Source organism: Narcine bancroftii, chromosome 14 (assembly GCF_036971445.1).
Source record: "Narcine bancroftii isolate sNarBan1 chromosome 14, sNarBan1.hap1, whole genome shotgun sequence".
NCBI lineage: Eukaryota > Metazoa > Chordata > Chondrichthyes > Torpediniformes > Narcinidae > Narcine > Narcine bancroftii.
Window position 1 is genome coordinate 5081779 of NC_091482.1, and position 18408 is coordinate 5100186.

At 39.0% G+C, this 18408-nt stretch overlaps 1 protein-coding gene across 5 annotated transcripts in view; it reads left to right on the plus strand.

The window, feature by feature from the left end:
• The window catches only part of ska2 (spindle and kinetochore associated complex subunit 2), a 42125-nt gene that overhangs the window by 698 nt on the left and 23019 nt on the right, over positions 1-18408 (plus strand). The window contains exon 1 of one of the 5 annotated variants that reach the window (XM_069910472.1): positions 376-523. The exons of the other annotated variants lie outside the window; for them this stretch is intronic. Within the exon in view, the coding sequence (XP_069766573.1) occupies positions 521-523 (3 nt within the window). The 5' untranslated portion in view covers positions 376-520. Of the gene's footprint in view, positions 1-375; positions 524-18408 lie in introns of those variants that run through there. 5 annotated transcript variants of the gene reach the window in all.

Genomic DNA, 18408 nt, shown 5'->3' on the forward strand with positions numbered 1-18408 from the left:
GAAGGAAGGCCGCGGCATTCCGGCGTCGTCGCGCCTGTTTTCATTCGTCTTCAACGCCCCTCCCCCCTCCTCCTCCTCCTGCGCCCCGGGCGCGCTCGAGCCCGGCGCCGCTTGACAGTTGGGATGACGTCGTGACGTGTGCGTGCGCGCTCGCGCCTTTCACCGCGCCCCTCCGCCGGCGCTGTCGCTCGCTGGACGGCCGGCAGCTGCTGCGGGGCGGGCGCTCAGGGCGAATTCTTGGTCGGCGTTCTTCCTTCCTGTTGGAAAACCAACGCTGTCTCTGTGTGCACGAGTAACCGCTCCTGGTGCCAAATTCCCTCCCCAACTGGACAGGGAAGCTGAGGTGCGCGCCCCCGACGGGATAGGACATTATTGTAGTGGCTGTGTGCTGTCACCGCATGTTTGCAGCATGTTTCAATGAAAGACTTTTTTTCATTGCACTAGTCCTTGCGAATCATACCAAAAAGTACTTCATGACCTTAAAAATGTTGATTTAGCAAGGGGCCTGTCTGTTGGAAATATGGTAAGTAAAAACACGATGCTGGAGAAACTCAGCAGGTCAAACAGTGGACTTTATAGAGCAAAGATAAAGATGCTTAACCAACGTTTCGGGCTTGAGCCCTTCATCAAGGTATAAAGATGCTTAACCAATGTTTTGGGCTTGAGCCTTTCATCAAGGTATAAAGATGCTTAACCAATGTTTCGGGCTTGAGCCCTTCATCAAGGTATAAAGATCCATTACCAATGTTTCGGGCTTGAGCCCTTCATCAAGGTATAAAGATGCTTAACCAATGTTTTGGGCTTGAGCCTTTCATCAAGGTATAAAGATGCTTAACCAATGTTTCAGGCTTGAGCCCTTCATCAAGGTATAAAGATCCATTACCAATGTTTCGGGCTTGAGCCCTTCATCAAGGTATAAAGATGCATTTCCAATGTTTCGGGCTTGAGCCCTTCATCAAGGTATAAAGATGCATTACCAATGTTTCGGGCTTGAGCCCTTCATCAAGGTATAAAGATGCATTTCCAATGTTTTAGGCTTGAGCCCTTCATCAAGGTATAAAGATGCTTAACCAATGTTTTGGACTTGAGCTTTTCATCAAGATATAAAGATGCTTAACCAATGTTTTGGACTTGAGCCTTTCATCAAGGTATAAAGATGCTTAACCAATGTTTTGGGCTTGAGCCCTTCATCAAGGTATAAAGATTCATTACCAATGTTTCGGGCTTGAGCCCTTCAAGGTATAAAGATCCATTATCAATGTTTCGGGCTTGAGCCCTTCATCAAGGTAAGATTTCTCCAGCATTTTTAAAATTTCAACCAGACTTTCATGCTTTACTATTGAAAATGAGAAGTCTTGGCTTGCCCATTTTAGCTTTGAATAAATTAAATATTCTTGGTTTATTGTGCTCTTCAATTTTAAGGAAACAAGATTACCTTCAAACCTTTGGACGGAACTGTTCCTGCCATGTAAGGGAGCGGCTTGAATTTTCATAATCAGTTTTAGACTAATTATTTTAGCCCAAATTATTTAAAATCCTTGCTCCAGGTAAAAGTGTCCAGCTGTCAAAAATCTTTTATTTGTGAATTACTTTGAAAATAAGCTTCATACGGATTGTTCTACAGCTGGTGTTTAATTTTAAATTTTAGGGGTTATTTTGGAAATTGAATGTCAGGCCTTGGGTTCAGTCTTTAAGAAACACTGAATCTGAGCAATGATTCATAACTTAATGTGCTACATACTCTTAACCTTAAAAAAAAATGGTTCTGTGTGGACTGCCTTGATTGGCTGTGTATAGTTGAGTAATTGAGGTGTTGGAGAAATCCTTTACATGGGTGTGGATGTTTCTGCTTTCTGTACTTGTCTTTGACTTGGATGTTGTTAAGCAATATTTTTCTGGATAACTGATAAGTTCTTGAAAATTGTTTTGAGGTAATGGTAAACAAACCTATGACCATCTGTAAAGAAAGCTAACTTTATTTTTTGCTAATTTGTGGGGAAACAAATACATTTTCTAAAATGAAAGAGGTTTCATATTGGTGGGGTGTCACATTCTTCTGTGTTATTTTTGGAGCATGGATTTCTATGAGTAATATTTCAGTTTGACATAATTGAGCTATAACTGTTGATTTTGAAGTGCTTGTATCCTAACTTTGTAAAACAGATATATCACCATATACAGCACAGAACAGGCCAGTTTGGCCCTACTAGTCCATGCCAGAACAAATCCCCAACCTTCTCGTCCCACTGACCAGCACCTGGTCCATACCCCTCCAATCCTCTCCCCTCCATATAATTATCCAGTCTTTCCTTAAATGTCAATAATGTCCTTGCTTCAACCACCTCTGCTGGAAGCTTATTCCACATCCCAACCACCCTTTGCGTGAAGAAATTTTCCCCCTGCAATCTCAAACCATGGCCTCTGGTTTCTACATTCTTATTTAATAAATTAAATACATGCAAATAGTTGGGAGAACAGGATGTAATCAGGTTCACTGTGGCCATAACAACTGATGAAAACCTGCTTGCATTTTATAAAATAAAGATATAACATGATATAATATCATGGTTGGTGTAGCAGTTAGTGCAACTCCTTCGCAGCACAAGTGATCTGGACCATGGTTTGAATCCTAAGCTGTCTAAGAAGTTTATACGTTTTCCCCATGTCTGTGTGGGTTTTCTCTGGGGGCTCTGTTTTTTTCCCACTGTTCAAAAACTTATTGGGTGTATAGGTAAATTGGGCACCACGCACTTGTGGGCCAAAATGGCCTGTTACCATGCTGTATCTCTAAATTTAAAAAAAATTCTTTTTCTAAATATGTCAGTACCAAACAGTAGAGTTGCCAGTTTTATTTATTGCCACCTTTTAGTTTGATACTGGTATTTGGTATCTTTTGGCATTAAATTCACTCATCAGTAAATTGATGTGCAGGGAGAAATCTGAGCTGTATTCAGGCGCAGCATGAATGAGCAATTAATCAGCATGAATGAACACTTACTTGAGGAGAGATAATTTCATGAGAAAAAAAATTTAAATTATTCTGGGAAAATGTTGTGCAATAGTCAAAGAATAATTTTTAATTTGGTTTGGTTTATCATTTACAGATCTGACTTTTTTCTTGGAATTTTGATACTCTGTGAGTTTGTGTATTGATGAAAAGTTAACAATAAAATATTGATCTCTTAGGAGAAAAATACCAGTGGTCCTCGTATTGGGAAATTTGTTTTCACAGCATTTAACTTTTGAATAGATAAAAGAGACATTTCACATTTGAAGAGCAAAATCTCTTAATTGATGTTATTTCATACATTAGAATTTAGCTGTTATGACTTGGCATGTTACTGATTTTTTTTTTCCTCCCCATATAAAATCGAGGAATGCAAATTTTGATCATCAGGTATTTGGTAATGTGATTATTTTGGTATTTGTCTTTTGTCTCAAGGACAAAGGAGGCAATTTATTCTTGGAATCGAGGAAGTGGGTGAGGTACGAAATAAATGCTCCACGTCAATATCTACCAAGGAGAAGGGCATGGAGGGATCATGATAATCTGGAAAATGTTAACACATTGAGTCATTTTGAGACCGAGAAAGAGAGGGTCCTGTTTGAAGATCATTAAGGAGATTAAGTCCAAGAGCCTATTGGAATATATCCCAGGTATAGAAAGAGGCAACAGGTGAGGTATCTGAAGACTTGAGTGTTGTACCTTTGTTCAAGAAAGGAAATGGAGTTAATCTAGGAAATTATAGGCTAGTGAGCCTTGAATCCAGTGTATAGTCATTTGAGACGCTACCTGGGGCAGGATGTTTGCACATTTGGGAAGTTGTGATCAGATTAGGAATAGCCATCATTGTGAGGGGCAGGTCATGTCTTATCACTTTGACAAAGGTGGTTGATAAGGGTAGGGGTGTGGATGTTATCCATATGGATTTTTGTAAGGCTGATGGAGAAGGTATGGATGGACTGGATCCATGGTGAATTGATAGTTTAGATTCTGAATTGGCTGGCCAATTTAAGATAGAAAGAAGATGGTGGTGGAGGAAGGGTGAAATTCTGGCTGGAGGCCTGTGAACAGTTGTGTTCCACCGGGATCAGTGTTGGGACCTCTGTGATTTATATAAATGACTTGGCTGAAAAAGTTGGTTGGTGTGGTGGAACTAGGGAGTTTGTAGAGGGCTAACCAATAATACAAAAGGATATAAAGATACAGATATAGGTAGACAAATGGCAGATGAAATTTAATTGAAACAACTTTGACACATCAAATGCCAAGGGAATATATTCATTAATAGAAGGAAGCTTAAAAGCATTGATGTGCCCAGGGATCTGGGGTTTGAAGTGCATGGATCTATGGTTGGGATAATAAAGAATGAGTATTAAAGTAAGGAAATAATGTTGTAGTTATTTAAGAAAAAACTTTGTCAGGCCACAAAGTATATTTGCATATACTTGCCTGATGGGTGGATAAACTTGTTCAGTAATCATCTAAACTAAGCATTAGATCTTCCTTAACCTCTGAATACCTGTCCTGTGCTGATTAGTTTCAACTGCTGGGTCAGCTGTGGAAGTCATAAGGATATCCAAGATTTGTGGGGGGGGGTTGACTTAACCATTCTTCTTTTTCCAGTGTTCCTGATTGAATTGGATGTTGATGGGATTGAGTTGCTAATGTGATATTTAAAAAGTCAGAAAAGCACTGATATATGATTTGGATAGGTTGAGTTTAAGGATTCCTATATTGTATGAAAAGAAGTACTATATTCATTGGTTAGAGATTTAAGAATGAGAGGGGGGCAGATTTTGAGGTGATAGACAAGCAACTAAAGTCAAAAGGAAGAAGAAAGAGCAGATGGCAGTTGGTTGAGTAAGAATGAGGTAATGGGCCTAACTGGATTGCAACTTTTCTCCTTTTTTTTAAAATAACCTGGCATAGGGAATCTGGTTTAAGTGGATTAGTTTGCTATTGACTTATACCGTTGGGAAATGTGTGAAGAATAGGTGAGAGTGAGTACCAATTTCAGTGGTACCATGCATCTGTAAGAGCTTGATTCCTTTGGAAGGAAAATGTTCTCAATTAGGGTTTTTACACAGCAGCTGCGTTTATATAAAAAAAAAAAAAAAAAAAAAAAAAAAAATTTGGACGGAAATGAGCAACTCATTCCCATTCTGTAATTTTTCCTACAGTAGCCCTAGACATTTTTGCGGACTGCCTGCAGTCTAAACTGAAACTGAGGGCATCTGCCACAATGGGTTAATGAGTACGACTTACACTGATGGTGTTGACACATTGGCGCTGCATGTTGCATGCAGGGTCTACATCTTGACCGATGTCCGGTCTTCGAAACTAATGCGACTGAGATATTTTTGTGTAAATGTTCTTCCAGTGTGAACGCCCACTACAGAGGGTAAGTGTGAAAAATATCAACGGGAAATTATCGTGATGGCTGTGTGGAAACCATAATTGTTTTTCAAGAAATGAGGGAGGGGAAATAAGACATAGGAGCAGAAATCAGCCCTGCCATTCAAACATAAGCTGATCCATTTTCTCATGGTGCACGTTTTGAAAGCAAAAATAAAAGTATTTTTTGTCTGCAGTGAACTTGATTTCAGTTGCTTGTGTATTTAACTTCGTCTTTCATTTTAACTTTTGAAAATTGCACCATTTCCGTGAATATTTTTTCAGTTATTTTTCTTTTAATATGTAAATTGTTATTTCTGATCTAATGTATACACCAATATGATGGGGTTGAAGAGCATTTCATCTGTTTTGTTCTCTGGTTCCAGACTGGCACAAGATAATAGTTTAAAGGGTTTAATCTTTATTCGTAATCCACGGAAGATTGAACTTTTGACCAAATTAAACTTAAATTGATTTTTTTTTAGTTTTTAATATTTTGATATTTGAGAAGTTTCATTTATCATTGAAGTTATGCCCTTTGTCCGTTCGTCCAGGGCCCTTTTTATGTTGTACTACTCGTGATAATAAAAAGAAAGCAGTGCAATATTAAAAGGGCATTGGCCGGCGACCAGATCAATGTGGCAATTAGAATCTGTAGATCAATTACATTTTCTTCATTCTTTCCTTTTCATTGGGAACTTGCTTTGGGAGTAGGCTTTTGTCAATAAAAATCTATTTTTGATAAAGTTGGAGATGGAGTACAGGTATTGATAATTTGTTGGTGAGGTGTTTTGGTTGGAGAGGGGAAATTACATTTTAAATTTTCAGTATCAAACATTTATTTTTTAAAATGCTTGAATAAGCCCTGGATTTATTCTCAGTAAATATTTCCAGTTTCTATCTGTATGATTTGAGCTCACAGGAGCTTGTATTTCCTTCAAAATAAATTTAAAGTTGGATCATGGAAAATCTGAGAAAATATGCTAAATTGCAAGTGAGTGTACTTAAGATATAAATTGGGATAGTGTTATGTTGCTGCTATTGTTAATTGAGGTATAGAATTCTACAGCATGAAAATAAGCCCTTGTTCATGTCAACCAAGTGAGTCTCATTTGCCTGCTGTCAGCCTGTCTCTCTCCAACCCTTTGCGATTCACTTGCATTTAAATGTCTTTTGAACATTTATAACTGTGAAGAAGCTGCCCTTCCAGTCCCTTTAAAATCTTTCCCCTCTCACCTTGTGCTTTCTAGTTTTAGATTCCTCCATCCTGGGTGCGGAAAAAAACCATGATTATTGACTATGCTCCCAGTGGATTTAGAAATCTCTATACAGTCCCATTAGCCTCTGCTCCAGGGATAAAAGTCCCAGCCTACCCAAACTCTCCTTATGATGAAGCCTAGCAGTCCCAATAATCTTGTGAACAATTTCTGCACCCTTTTTAGCTTAATGATATCTTTTCTCAGCTGGGTGACCAAAACTGTGCACAATCCACGGTATGATTTCACTACTATCTTGTACATTTGTAACATGACATCTCTGACCCTGTACTCATTGCCCTGACTGGTGAATGCAAGGATGCTGAACCCCACCTTCACCACCCTGTCTAAGAGTGTTATAGAATCTGGAAGCAGATTTGATAATTGTATAAATAGTTATGTCCCGCATCGGACTTGTCAGCCACCAACGAGCCTGCAGCTGACGTGGACTCTTTACCCCCTCCATAAATCTTCGTCCGCGAAGCCAAGCCAAAGAAAGAAAGAGTTAGGAAGGGAAAGTTCAAGTGTAACTGTTGAGACTTCGAATTTGTTTTGATGTATTGACCATCATTTTATTGAACTAGCCAGTTTATTTTTAAATTTGTAAATGACAGATTACTTTTAAACTCTGATCAGAGTGTGTGTTTTTAAAAAAAACTAAAATTTGTCTTTTATTTGCTTTAGAGATGATTTAACCAATTATTAAAGATTATTCCTATACAAGTATATCCCGCTCTACAAATACTCGCTTCACGCAAATTTGCTTTTACGAAGAAACCTGTGTTCGCTATCCAAAGAAATTTGAATGGGTTTTTGTTTTTATGAAAATAACCTTCAATAGTAGTGAAGGGGTCTTCACTTTACGCCACTTTGGCTTATGAAAGGTTTGATAGGAATGCTCTACTTCCGAAAAGCGGGATATACCTGTATTTAAGGATTGGTGGAGTGTTTCAAATTGATGGTGTGTGGAATGTTAATTCATTGGTGAGAAGCTCCACATCATTTTCCTGGACTTGCTGCTGACAGATGCTCTGACTTTATTGCACTACTGTGTTCCACAGCGAGCAGTGCAATAGTATTGTCAAAGCATCTGAAGGTAGGTTAGATCATCATCAGAAAAAGATGGGAAAACATCATCATCTGGTCGTCAGGATTAACAGTGTGAACGTTTAAACAGTTATTTTATGTAGTTGTGTATTGACTGCACTATTAAAAGATAATAACTTTGGTAGCCTGCTGATGAATATTGTCGTTAGCTTTTTACTAATTGGCAATTCTACCTATATCTTGTGTTTTATGAAATAAGCTTTTAGATTTTGGTCTTGTAATATTTGGGCTGAGTCCATGAAATCGTGTTGTAAAATGATTGAGAAGCTTTTCGACTGCATGATGGAAAATTTAAAATTGCAATGCAAATGCTGATCTCTGTTCAAGCTCGTTGGCTTTTGCGTGTGTTTATTCCTATATAGTGCTTTGATATGCAGGTACGTAATCTTTTATCCGAAACCCTTGGAACTAGACATTTTTCGGATAATAGAATAATTGTAACAGCGGTATGTTAAGTAATTGCGCTGATTTCAGATTCACGCAAAACAAAGACACTCCAACTAGAAGGGTCTCTGGATGGGGTGGGGGGTGTACAGCATTAGATGGGGGGGGGATGGGGAATGGTAAATGAAGTGAGATAAAGATAGACCATAAAATTATAAACGTACTTTTTATTTTTAAGTAAAACATACAGTAAAACTTCAAACATCAACTGGCTCAAAGTAAGCTAATCACCAGAAAATACGGTAACCATTGTCTTCAGGTTGGAGTCTTTTTAAAGACTTCTAGTGTTATCAGGCTCCCAGGCAGGAGTGGGGTCCATAGTTGGAGCCCAGCGGAGGTGGTTGGGAGGTGTTTGGGACTGGTGGCCATCTGCATTGGAAAAAGTTGCCTTGGGGAGCTGGAACTGTAGTCGGTGACCAGCAGCAGCAGTTGGGAGGTGTCAGTGACTGGCAGCCTTTTGCATCAAAGGAGTTGCCTTGGGCTCCCGGGCAGTAGCAGGGACTTCAGGCTCCTGGCAGATCTGACTGGTAGGAGCACTGAGACGGCGCTGGATGGGGATGGGTTGCCAAACGCGAGCTAATTCGCCCATCGTTATTGAATGAAGATCTACCGGAACCAATGCCTGAAGAGGGCGCACAAAATTAGTGAACTGGGGCAGACTCGAAAGGCCAACATGGCCTGTTTCCACTATATGGTTATATGGTGTGCAGATGACCTCCATGGAAACAATGTTCTGTTTTTGGATGTTTTGTTTTTCAGAATTTTGGATTGTAATTTGTGATATGTATGCTTTCTAAATCTTTGACAATATTATGCTGTGCTGGATGGCTACTTTTAAGATCCGGCTTATCTTGTTCCAGTTTTATTTGAGGTGAGTAGCTCCCAACAGTAAATTAAGCTGTATGATTTTCATCCTTAATGTTTCCACCCTTTTACCCATGCATTTGATGTTAATTTTGTAAATCTTTATGGATGTTTTAGTTCTGTTAATCTACTATCTTCAACCATGAACATTAAAAACACTTTTTACACGATGTATATTGAAATCTGGAATGTCTGCCTTAAAAGATTGATAAGAGATTCAATAGTAGCTTTCAAGAGAGGATGGTTACTTGAAAGAAAAAAATGGCACACCTCTGGGATAGGAGAACATGATTAATTAACATATTTTATCAAGGCAGGTGAGGCAAGAGGACCTTTTGGGTCACGTCACTTGGAATATTGTATTATATTTTAAAATTGGCCAGAAATATAGGTACTTTATAATCAATGTGTACTTGGAATAATCCAGTCTTTTGGTTATTGAGCCCTAACCATGTAGGTCAATGATGACTAGTTTCTTATTTTTTTTGAAGAGGTGGTTTATTTTGAAATCACCACATTGTTTGTAGGATCTTTTCACAGAAAATGAGCTATTGTGTCCCTTGTTACTATAATAACCAGGTAGTTAGTTTGAAAAGGTTTGTGGGCTTGCTGATGTTAGTAGTACGAGTTGAGAAACAAAAGTTCATTTTAATTTCTTGACGTTTCAATATAAATATTATTTTGTCTAAAAATAGGTATTTACTACTATATCTCCCTCCACAGATGCAACCGGTAACATTGAGGGTTTGTATTAAATAAAGTCCCTTGTTCTTTAAACATTATATTCCAAATCAATTTCAGATTATACACAGCTTTTTTAAAAAAAAACAAAAAACTTTTTTCTGGCATTCAGTGAATTTTGAAGCTCCTTTCACTAAACCTGTATTGTCACCCCACTCAAGGTCAGTCTGGGAGAGACTTGAAGTTTTACCTTTTCAGGTGGATTGCTATTTTATCTAGCTGCAAAAGTTATAGGACCCAACCAAGCTTTAAATTAGAACTGATCATTTTCTCCTTTACCATATATTTTGGCGTACTAGTTCACCACTTTATAAGTCAACCCTCCCCCCCCCCCTTTTTTTTCAACCTGATTTTAAGGGTTTTATCCAGTGTTTAAGTTGACCCCAGTTTTCTGGATGGCTGGGCTGGTAAGTCGACCCCCAAAGATCGCAGTGTCTGAGATTGGCCGTTGACCGACATACAAGTTGACTGCTAGATTGCGTGCTCTGTTAGTTGCAGCGTTCATTTTGATGCATGCGTGCATTGATCTGATAGGTGTTGGCTGGAGGAGATTACCACCGTGGATGGCCCGTCGAAACCATGCAATACTCGAGCATGTAGCGAGTTTCAAATTGAAAATGATCGAAATGGCCAAGAAAACAAACAATTGTACTGCTGCAAGAAAAATTTGATGAATATGAGAAGGTGGTAAGAGATTGGAGGAAGAAAGAGGAGACTAAGAAAAAAATAAAAAAGGCAATATTCCATGAGAAGTGAAATCACTCAATGGCCAGAGTTAGAAAAGCACATTGCAGAGTGGGTATGTGAACAGAGGTAAGATTGCTACATAGTCACCAGAAATAAAATTGGAAAATTTGCACTGAAGTGGGCAAATTTGCACCCAGTCCTCAGTGAAGACTTTGAAGCTACAGTAGGCTGGTGCAGCAGTTTCATAAACAGGAAAAATCTGGTATTACGGCAAAAATCAAAAATTGCTCAGAAACGACCTTGATCATCAAATTGTAAATTTTCAGTTTATTATTCGTAACCGGCGGAAATACTACTTTTCATTGGCAAGTATTGGCAACATGGATGAAACGTCTTTGAATTTTGACATGATAGGCAATGGAACAGTGGAATGGAAAGATGTTAAAACTGCAAACTTGAAGTACAGGCCATGAAAGGACCAGATTTACCATGGTGTCGTGCATGGCTGATGGGATGAAATTAAGACCCATGGTGATCTTCAAATGAAAATTAAACCAAAAATACATTTTCGTGGGAAAGGCTGGATGGAAGAAAGTGGAGGTAAACTGTAGATAGATAATGAATGGAGCAGGTGATCAGGCAGTTTGCATAACAAATGGAGTTTGCTGGTCTGTGATATGTTTCATAGCCACTTAACACAGAAAATGAAAAGTAGATTAGCACAACATAACACTTGCAAGGCAGTTATCACAGATGGTTTGACGTCTGTATTGCAACCTCTTGATGTCTGCTTGAACAAGCCATTCAAAGACGAATGGAATACATGGATGTTGAGTGAAGAAAAGTCATTCACAAAAGGTTGGCAATGCATGCTGCATCACTCGATATACAGTGTGGCTTCATGCTCAAGGCATAGACAAAGTGAAAGTAGAGACTGATAAAATCATTCAAAAAGTGTGGGATCTCTTGTGCAATTGATGGCACAGAAGATGATGCTTTATGGGACACTGACGATGAATCTGAAACCGCCTCATCAGGTACAGACAGGGATCCATATGATGACTGTTTAAATAGTGAGAGCCTCAGACGATGACAGCGAGAGTGATTTTGAAGGGTTTTTGTGATTTTTTTTTTGTAGATGATGATAGTGATCTTGAAGAGTTCTAATTGTGTTGTATTCAATAAACATCTGTCGCAGTCGGGCTTCTTTTTTTTCAGGGGTTGACTTATTTGCCAAATTGGCTTTTAAGGGGTCGACTTGTACGCCAGATTGGTGATTTTTGATTTTGAGATGATTTTACGGTCTCTAAAGTATATCTGCCATATAAATTGACTCTATTCCCCCCCACCCCCCCAAGAAAATGTTTTGGGTTTGACAGCTCAACTTGTATGCCAAAACAAAATCATTTGTTTTTTGTTGTAGAGTTGATAGTAAAAATGAGTGTATTGAATCTGTTAGATGCTTTATTGGTACTAATGTCTGGAGAAGTTTCTCATTTTGTATTGTTCTTAACATTTGTAAGGGATTATCATAATGTCTTTAATTCTAATGTAAGATTATTTCATTCACATCTTTTTATTAGCTTTAAGTGTGGTCTTGATCTTATTTTCATTTGCCCTGAAAATGTTTGACTTCTTCAAATGTTTTTGTTCTAGTAATTGCTTTGGATCCTTTGTCACTTCTGGTAAAGAATCTCGCTTCCTAATTAAAGTGACTTTTTTTGAATTTCCAGTTTTAGGTCATTGTTGCTGATTCATGACTGCAGACTTGGTAATGTTCCAGCATTTGGTTCCTCAAATGACCCCCCCCCCCCCCCATAACATCTTTTGCATTAATTGAGCTTGTTCAAGGGAAGCTTTGATATTTAATATCCAATGTCTTTGTATGGTTTTGGTGTTAAAATGATGATCTTCATTTCTGTGACTTCAGTAAAGTTAAGCAGAGACCTTGTTTGGATGCAATGCTGTCCTGAAGTGCCAGTTGATGAAATAGACAAAGACAATGTGGTCAAACAATAATCATGTCTTTCATTAGGAGAAACTCATGGTAGAATAATGAAAGACAATAGGTGCATACACAGTTATACCCGGGGAGTGTCCTTAACAGTAGTGATAATGCACAGCAAGGCTCACCAGAGGGGAGACAGGCAGCTTGGCAGACATTCACCACTGCAGAAGAAGGGTTAAAATCAAAAGGACAGCTGCTAGGAAAGACTGAAGCAAGCGATACATGGATACCATGTTTGGCATTGAGAATACTCTAACAGCCAAAATGTGCCAGTATCTAGCAAGCATTCAAAATATAATTAGATGTTTTATGAATATGTCAGCCCATCAGGTTGTTTACGAATTCTGGTGCTTCTTCTCAAAACAGGTGGCTCCTTTGCAACCTTGGGAACTGGTACAGTTCCTGGGTCTGTAGTGTGGGAAGGAGTGACTTCTGGACCTGCAGTGGACCCGCAGTGGAGCCTCAGCATGGCCATCTGAAAGCTTACTAGGGGACACAGGTTGGGGGGGTGAGCCCATTCTCTCAGGCTCACTCTGAGTAAGGGTGTGAGGAAGGGGCGAACCAGGCGAGGCCACAATGTCAGTACGCCCGTCTGGGAATTTAACATGAGCATAGTTGGGGTTGGTATGCAGTAGCTGAACTGGTTGGACTAGGGGGTCTGTTTTACGCGCCCGAGCATGGCTCTTCAGCAGCATGGTTCCAGGCTCAGATAAACAGGCTGGCAAGTCCGTCACAGTTCCTGATTTCCTAGGAAAGGCAAACATACGTTCATGAGGTGTTTGATTTGTTGCAGTACCCAATAATGACCGAATAGAATGTAGCGCCTCAGGCAGCAACTCTTGCCACCGGGTAACAGGGGTAACCATGTGTTTTTAAAGTAAGATTAACAGTCCCTATTGGTATGAATGTAATTGGGAAAACCAAAAATGCTAAAAATTCTGTCAAGTGAATTAATGACAGGCGCTGACGAGACGTCACGGCAGGGTATCGCAAAGGGAAGTCTGGAATATTTGTCAATTACAGTAGAGATAATGCACAGCCAATGTTAGTACAGCAAGGCTCGCCAGAGGGGAGACAGGCAGCTTGACAGACATTCACCACAGTTGGAGGCACCGCTGAGATTTGAACCCAGGATCTCCTGTTCACCACAAGTCCACACAGGTTGAGTACCCTTTATCTGAAGATCTGAAAACCAAACTTTTTTTTTAGTGTTGAGATGATGTCACTAGTGGAAAAAAATTCATCACCTGACTTGCCTATGTGGGGCTCTGACGCTCTGTAATAGTAAAAAAAAAAAAAAATTTTGCTTCTGGCTGGGAAAATGCCAAACGAGGCTGGGTCCAAGTCTTCAGCATTGGCTAGAGTCAGCCACGCTGACTCCATTCTCAACATCTGGTGCGGTGTCGTCCACGTTAAAGAAGTTGCCTCAAGCTCCTGGACATGTTGGGCACTGATGCTGGGAGCTGTTGGGGACTGGTGGTGGTGGGGAGGTGGCCTTTTCTAAGCAGAGATCAATTTTTTTTGGTAAGTACTAAACATTATTTTCCACTTGTGGCATCATGTCAGTGCTCAAAAAGCCTGCCGTTTGTTGTTGCTGTTTAACCGCTGATACAGGTATTCTGTTGATGCTACTGTGCTGCTTAGTGCCATTGTTTCAAAATCCAAAAAAAACCCTAAAAATCAAAAAAGTCTGCTCCCAAGCATTTTGGATAACGTGTACTCGACCTGAATCATGCATTTTGTACAGTTTGCCATTTGCTCTTTTCTCGTGGTCACAGGTCAATAGCATACAAAAATAGGTGTGGAGCTGGACTACTGTTGGCCTTTTTCTGCGTTTAATAAGATCATGGATGATCAGACTGTCAGCTCAAAATTATTATCTTTTCTTAAATGTAGACAAACATCTCGGTTACAAGCCACTTTGGCTAATGAGTCCATGCCGCCCAATTTTAACCTACAACCCCTGTACATTTTGAAGGGTGGGAGGAAACCGGAATCCCCGATGAAGACCCACGGAGACACAGGGAGAATGTACAAACTCCTTACAGACAGCGTGGGATTAGAGGGGGCTGTTCTTGTATCATTAAATATTGGAAGATGAGCACTTTCTTCAATTGGCAAAGTACAAACTTTCTCAATTGAGAGATAAAACATTGCATAAAATGGGCAGCTCCTTATTTTTAAAAGAAAGATTCTTAGTTCTTAATTCTTCCACAAGAGTAAACATCATCTCAGGATCTTGTACTTTTCAATGAAGACTCCTGCTCTTTTAAACAAAAGTGAATACAAAACTTTGTCTAGTTTATTCTTGTAAGATGATCTGCACCTTCCAGATATTAATTTAGTACATCTTCTCTGAACTGCTCCAAAAATATCAACATCATTCCTTGAATAAGGAGACTAATATGACGCACAGTAATCCAGACATGGTGCTGCCAATGCTTTGAATAACTATGGCATAACCTGTGGTTTTGCATTTCATTCCACTCGCAATATTGAATAACATACTTTTCTAATTACTTGCAATATTTGATATGAACCTTTAGTTAATCACCCACTAATACATCCAAGTTTTTCTATCTCAGCTGTGTAATCTCTCACCATTTAAAAAAAAATCTTGCCAATGTGGATAAATTTACATTTTCTCACAGAAATAAATCCTTCTGCTAAATCTTTAGCAATTCATCTCATTTGATTCCATTTATAGGTGACCCCAACGTTATAAAGGAAAGGGTGATGTATTCTTCGAAAACAGACCATCATTATTTTATGCGATGTAAATACTTTCTCATTTGTGCACGTCAAAGTGCAAGAAATGCAATTTTGAAAAATGCATTTACTTTTTTCACACAAATTCAGTGAGGGGGTGGGGGGGAGAATGTATCCAGCTTCTCAATTTTTTAGGTTGTGATTATGAATTCTATATTGGTGAATTTCTGTAATCTGAACAGTGTAACATGGGGGTTGCCTGAAGGCTCCAGTCTTTTTCAAACCCTAAAAATGTTGCAATGCACCATTTTTGCTTAAATTGCAATGCAGCAGGCAGGCACCTGGCAGAGCAATGCTATTAGTTCAAATCCCCATTTCCTTGTAGCCCTTCGGCAACTTCTCTCACATGTCACTTGATTCTTTCGCCACTTTCTTACATTTGGGAGTAACTTATAGCAGTTAATTAATCTTAGTCCATCTGGTGGCAACAGTGCAAAAATGGGAGTTTGGTGAATTTACATTTGGGCGATCCAAAACAATATGGAGCTGCAGTTTGTACATCTGCAGTTGTCGTACTGGTAGGCAATTTCAGAAGGCAATTTGATCTTAAATGTTCAGCATTCTTTCTGTTCAGTTCCTTGCTGCACCATCACTTCAATGTCTGCCTGTTGCTACCTAGATTCACTAATTAAAGTCGCACTTTGATAGCTTTGTACATTTCTGCCAAAGAATAATTTGGTTTGTGAATGAAAAACCTTCATTGTACACAATATAAAACTGACACATTTCTTTGCTTGAATATGTACACCACCATTTGTTGTTTAATGATTGTTATTTCAGTTGAAAATCTAGTGTGCCTGCTCACAAATTGAAAATTGGTTGTATGTAAATTAATTTGCAAGTTTGGAAAATATGCTCAGTTCTTTTAAAACTCTGGCAAATCTTTAGTTGTGCTTTGACCCCTGCAATGTTCAGTTGTAATTCCTTTTGATCAGAAGTCTGTGTAGGCTATTTTGCCTCTGACATTTCCCAGTTTCATTCTAGTCAGTTGTGTATGCATTCAGTTTTTAAAAGAAGTGTTAAGACCCCAGAGGACCCCAAAACCCAGCAGCAATAGAAATTCACCAAGACAAATGCTTACTTAAACAAAAGTTGCTTTTAGTTATCTTTAAACATGAAAACCGGATCAAACTTTCTTATTACTATTAACTTAGCCCCTATCTAATTCTAAGTGCACGTGTTTGTAATGTGTGTGTAAGTTCAGAAAAGTTATTTGATTCACAGTCCAATCTCACTTCTCACTCCTCCAAGTTCACTGGTTGCAGGCAATTCTTATACTGTGCACAGAATTTAACATTTATAAAGTTCACTAGGCTTTGGTGCTTGAAAGGTAAATGGTTACCATTGAGGAAAGTTCTTGTCAATTTTCAGAGAGAGATTTGTTGCTCGTTGGACACCCACAACTGATACCTTCTGAACAGCCATTTCAGTGTCTTGCTGAAAAAACTTGTCCCATCAGGGTTTTCCAGATGATAAACTCTTTCTTTCTTTCAGGTCACCACAGAGTTGCTTTTTGTTTCCCTTATTTCAAGCGAAACATTAAACAGCCAGCCGTCTCCTTTTGTATGGACCAGGCTGAACTAAGAACTCACAACCCGTCTTCAAAATAGGGTTTTTCCACGAGCTTTCCAGCTTGTCCTATTCCAGATGCTGTTGCTGAACTGTAGAATTGAAACTGAATTCTCTCTCTCTCTCTCTCTCTCTCTCTCGGAGAAAAATCACATGACCCTCTTTGAACAGCACTCTGCACTCACTGTGGCACTGGACCCAATCTTCTGAGTTTGTTCATCTGTTGTTCAAGTACGGACTTGAAGGGCCGACATGGCCTGTTTCCGTTGGCCTGTTTCCGTGTGGTAAACGGTTATATGGTTATGGTTGCTTTCCAAAACAATAATCCATTACTCCACAGCAGGTCCAATTAACACCTACTTGTGTGAAGTCCTTACAGGCATTCTTCAAAGTTTCTGCAAAGGCACCCGGAGCCTGGACTGTGGCTTGAGTGGAGCTCTGGCATTTTAAATGAGATCTGCTTTGAAATGTTTGTATGTGACTTACACTAAAAAAAAACCTGCCACAATTTATCTCCTTTTAAAACATACCTATATACAATATAAAATGTAACATAATCCGTCACAGTAGATCGAAGAGGAAATTAATTATTAGTAGTGCTGTTTGATTTCTCCCATTTGTGTTGGGCAAGAGAAAATGTCCATGCTTTTTCTAAACATTCGGCATGAAATTTTCCGCCTACAAAATAATCAGCTTCAAGATCAAGACTTGCATGGTATATTTGGGATCCAAAATTGGAAACGAGTTGAGATTAACAAATTAAAGAATATAAATTTTTTAACCACTTCCTCAGTTCGGTCACATTTTAATATTGTATTTGTTCTGGAGGTTGGGGTGTGCTGATCAGGAAAAAGTACGTTGCAGAAATGGGCTGAGACTAGTCTGAATCATTCTTGAATTGTAGTTTTAGTTAGAAATTATGTTTTTAATAATGGGTCATTGAGTATGCTGTCTTCCTCCAATAGTTGAGACACAGTCCTGATGAATTAGCTTAAAGGCAATGGCTGAAGTTACTTTTTAACTTAAAAGAAACTACCTGGTACTGAGTTGTTTTGAAAGAATCATGAACCAGTACAGCCTTTGACTTCTCATTAGCCAAAGGCAGTCAAAATTAAAGGCCTGATGATAAAATTTGCGAATATTAACTTCTACTGTTGACTGCTGAGTACTCGATGGTTCATTTTGCCAATGCTCTTCAATTCACAAACAAAAAATTGGGCGTGCTGATGTTTGGCAATGTTTCTATATGAGGCTTTCAAAGTTCATGTGGATTTGTATAAATAGAAATTTCCGCCAATGAAATTTTAGGAGAAATGGCATTATGTCAGAAGATGGTTTTTCTTGACACTTGTACAATGCTTTGGTGGGTTTTATTACAGTCAATGTCTTGTATAAATATCATGTCTTGGGGATTTCCCCCCCCCCCCCCCCCCATGAGTTCTGATGAAAGATCATTGACTAAAATGACTCTGTTTTGTTCTCCCTGTTCTAGGCTTGACTGCCGAGTGCTTCCAGCATTTTCTGTTTTTGATATTTTTTTCAGATTTCTGTATTTCACTTGCTCT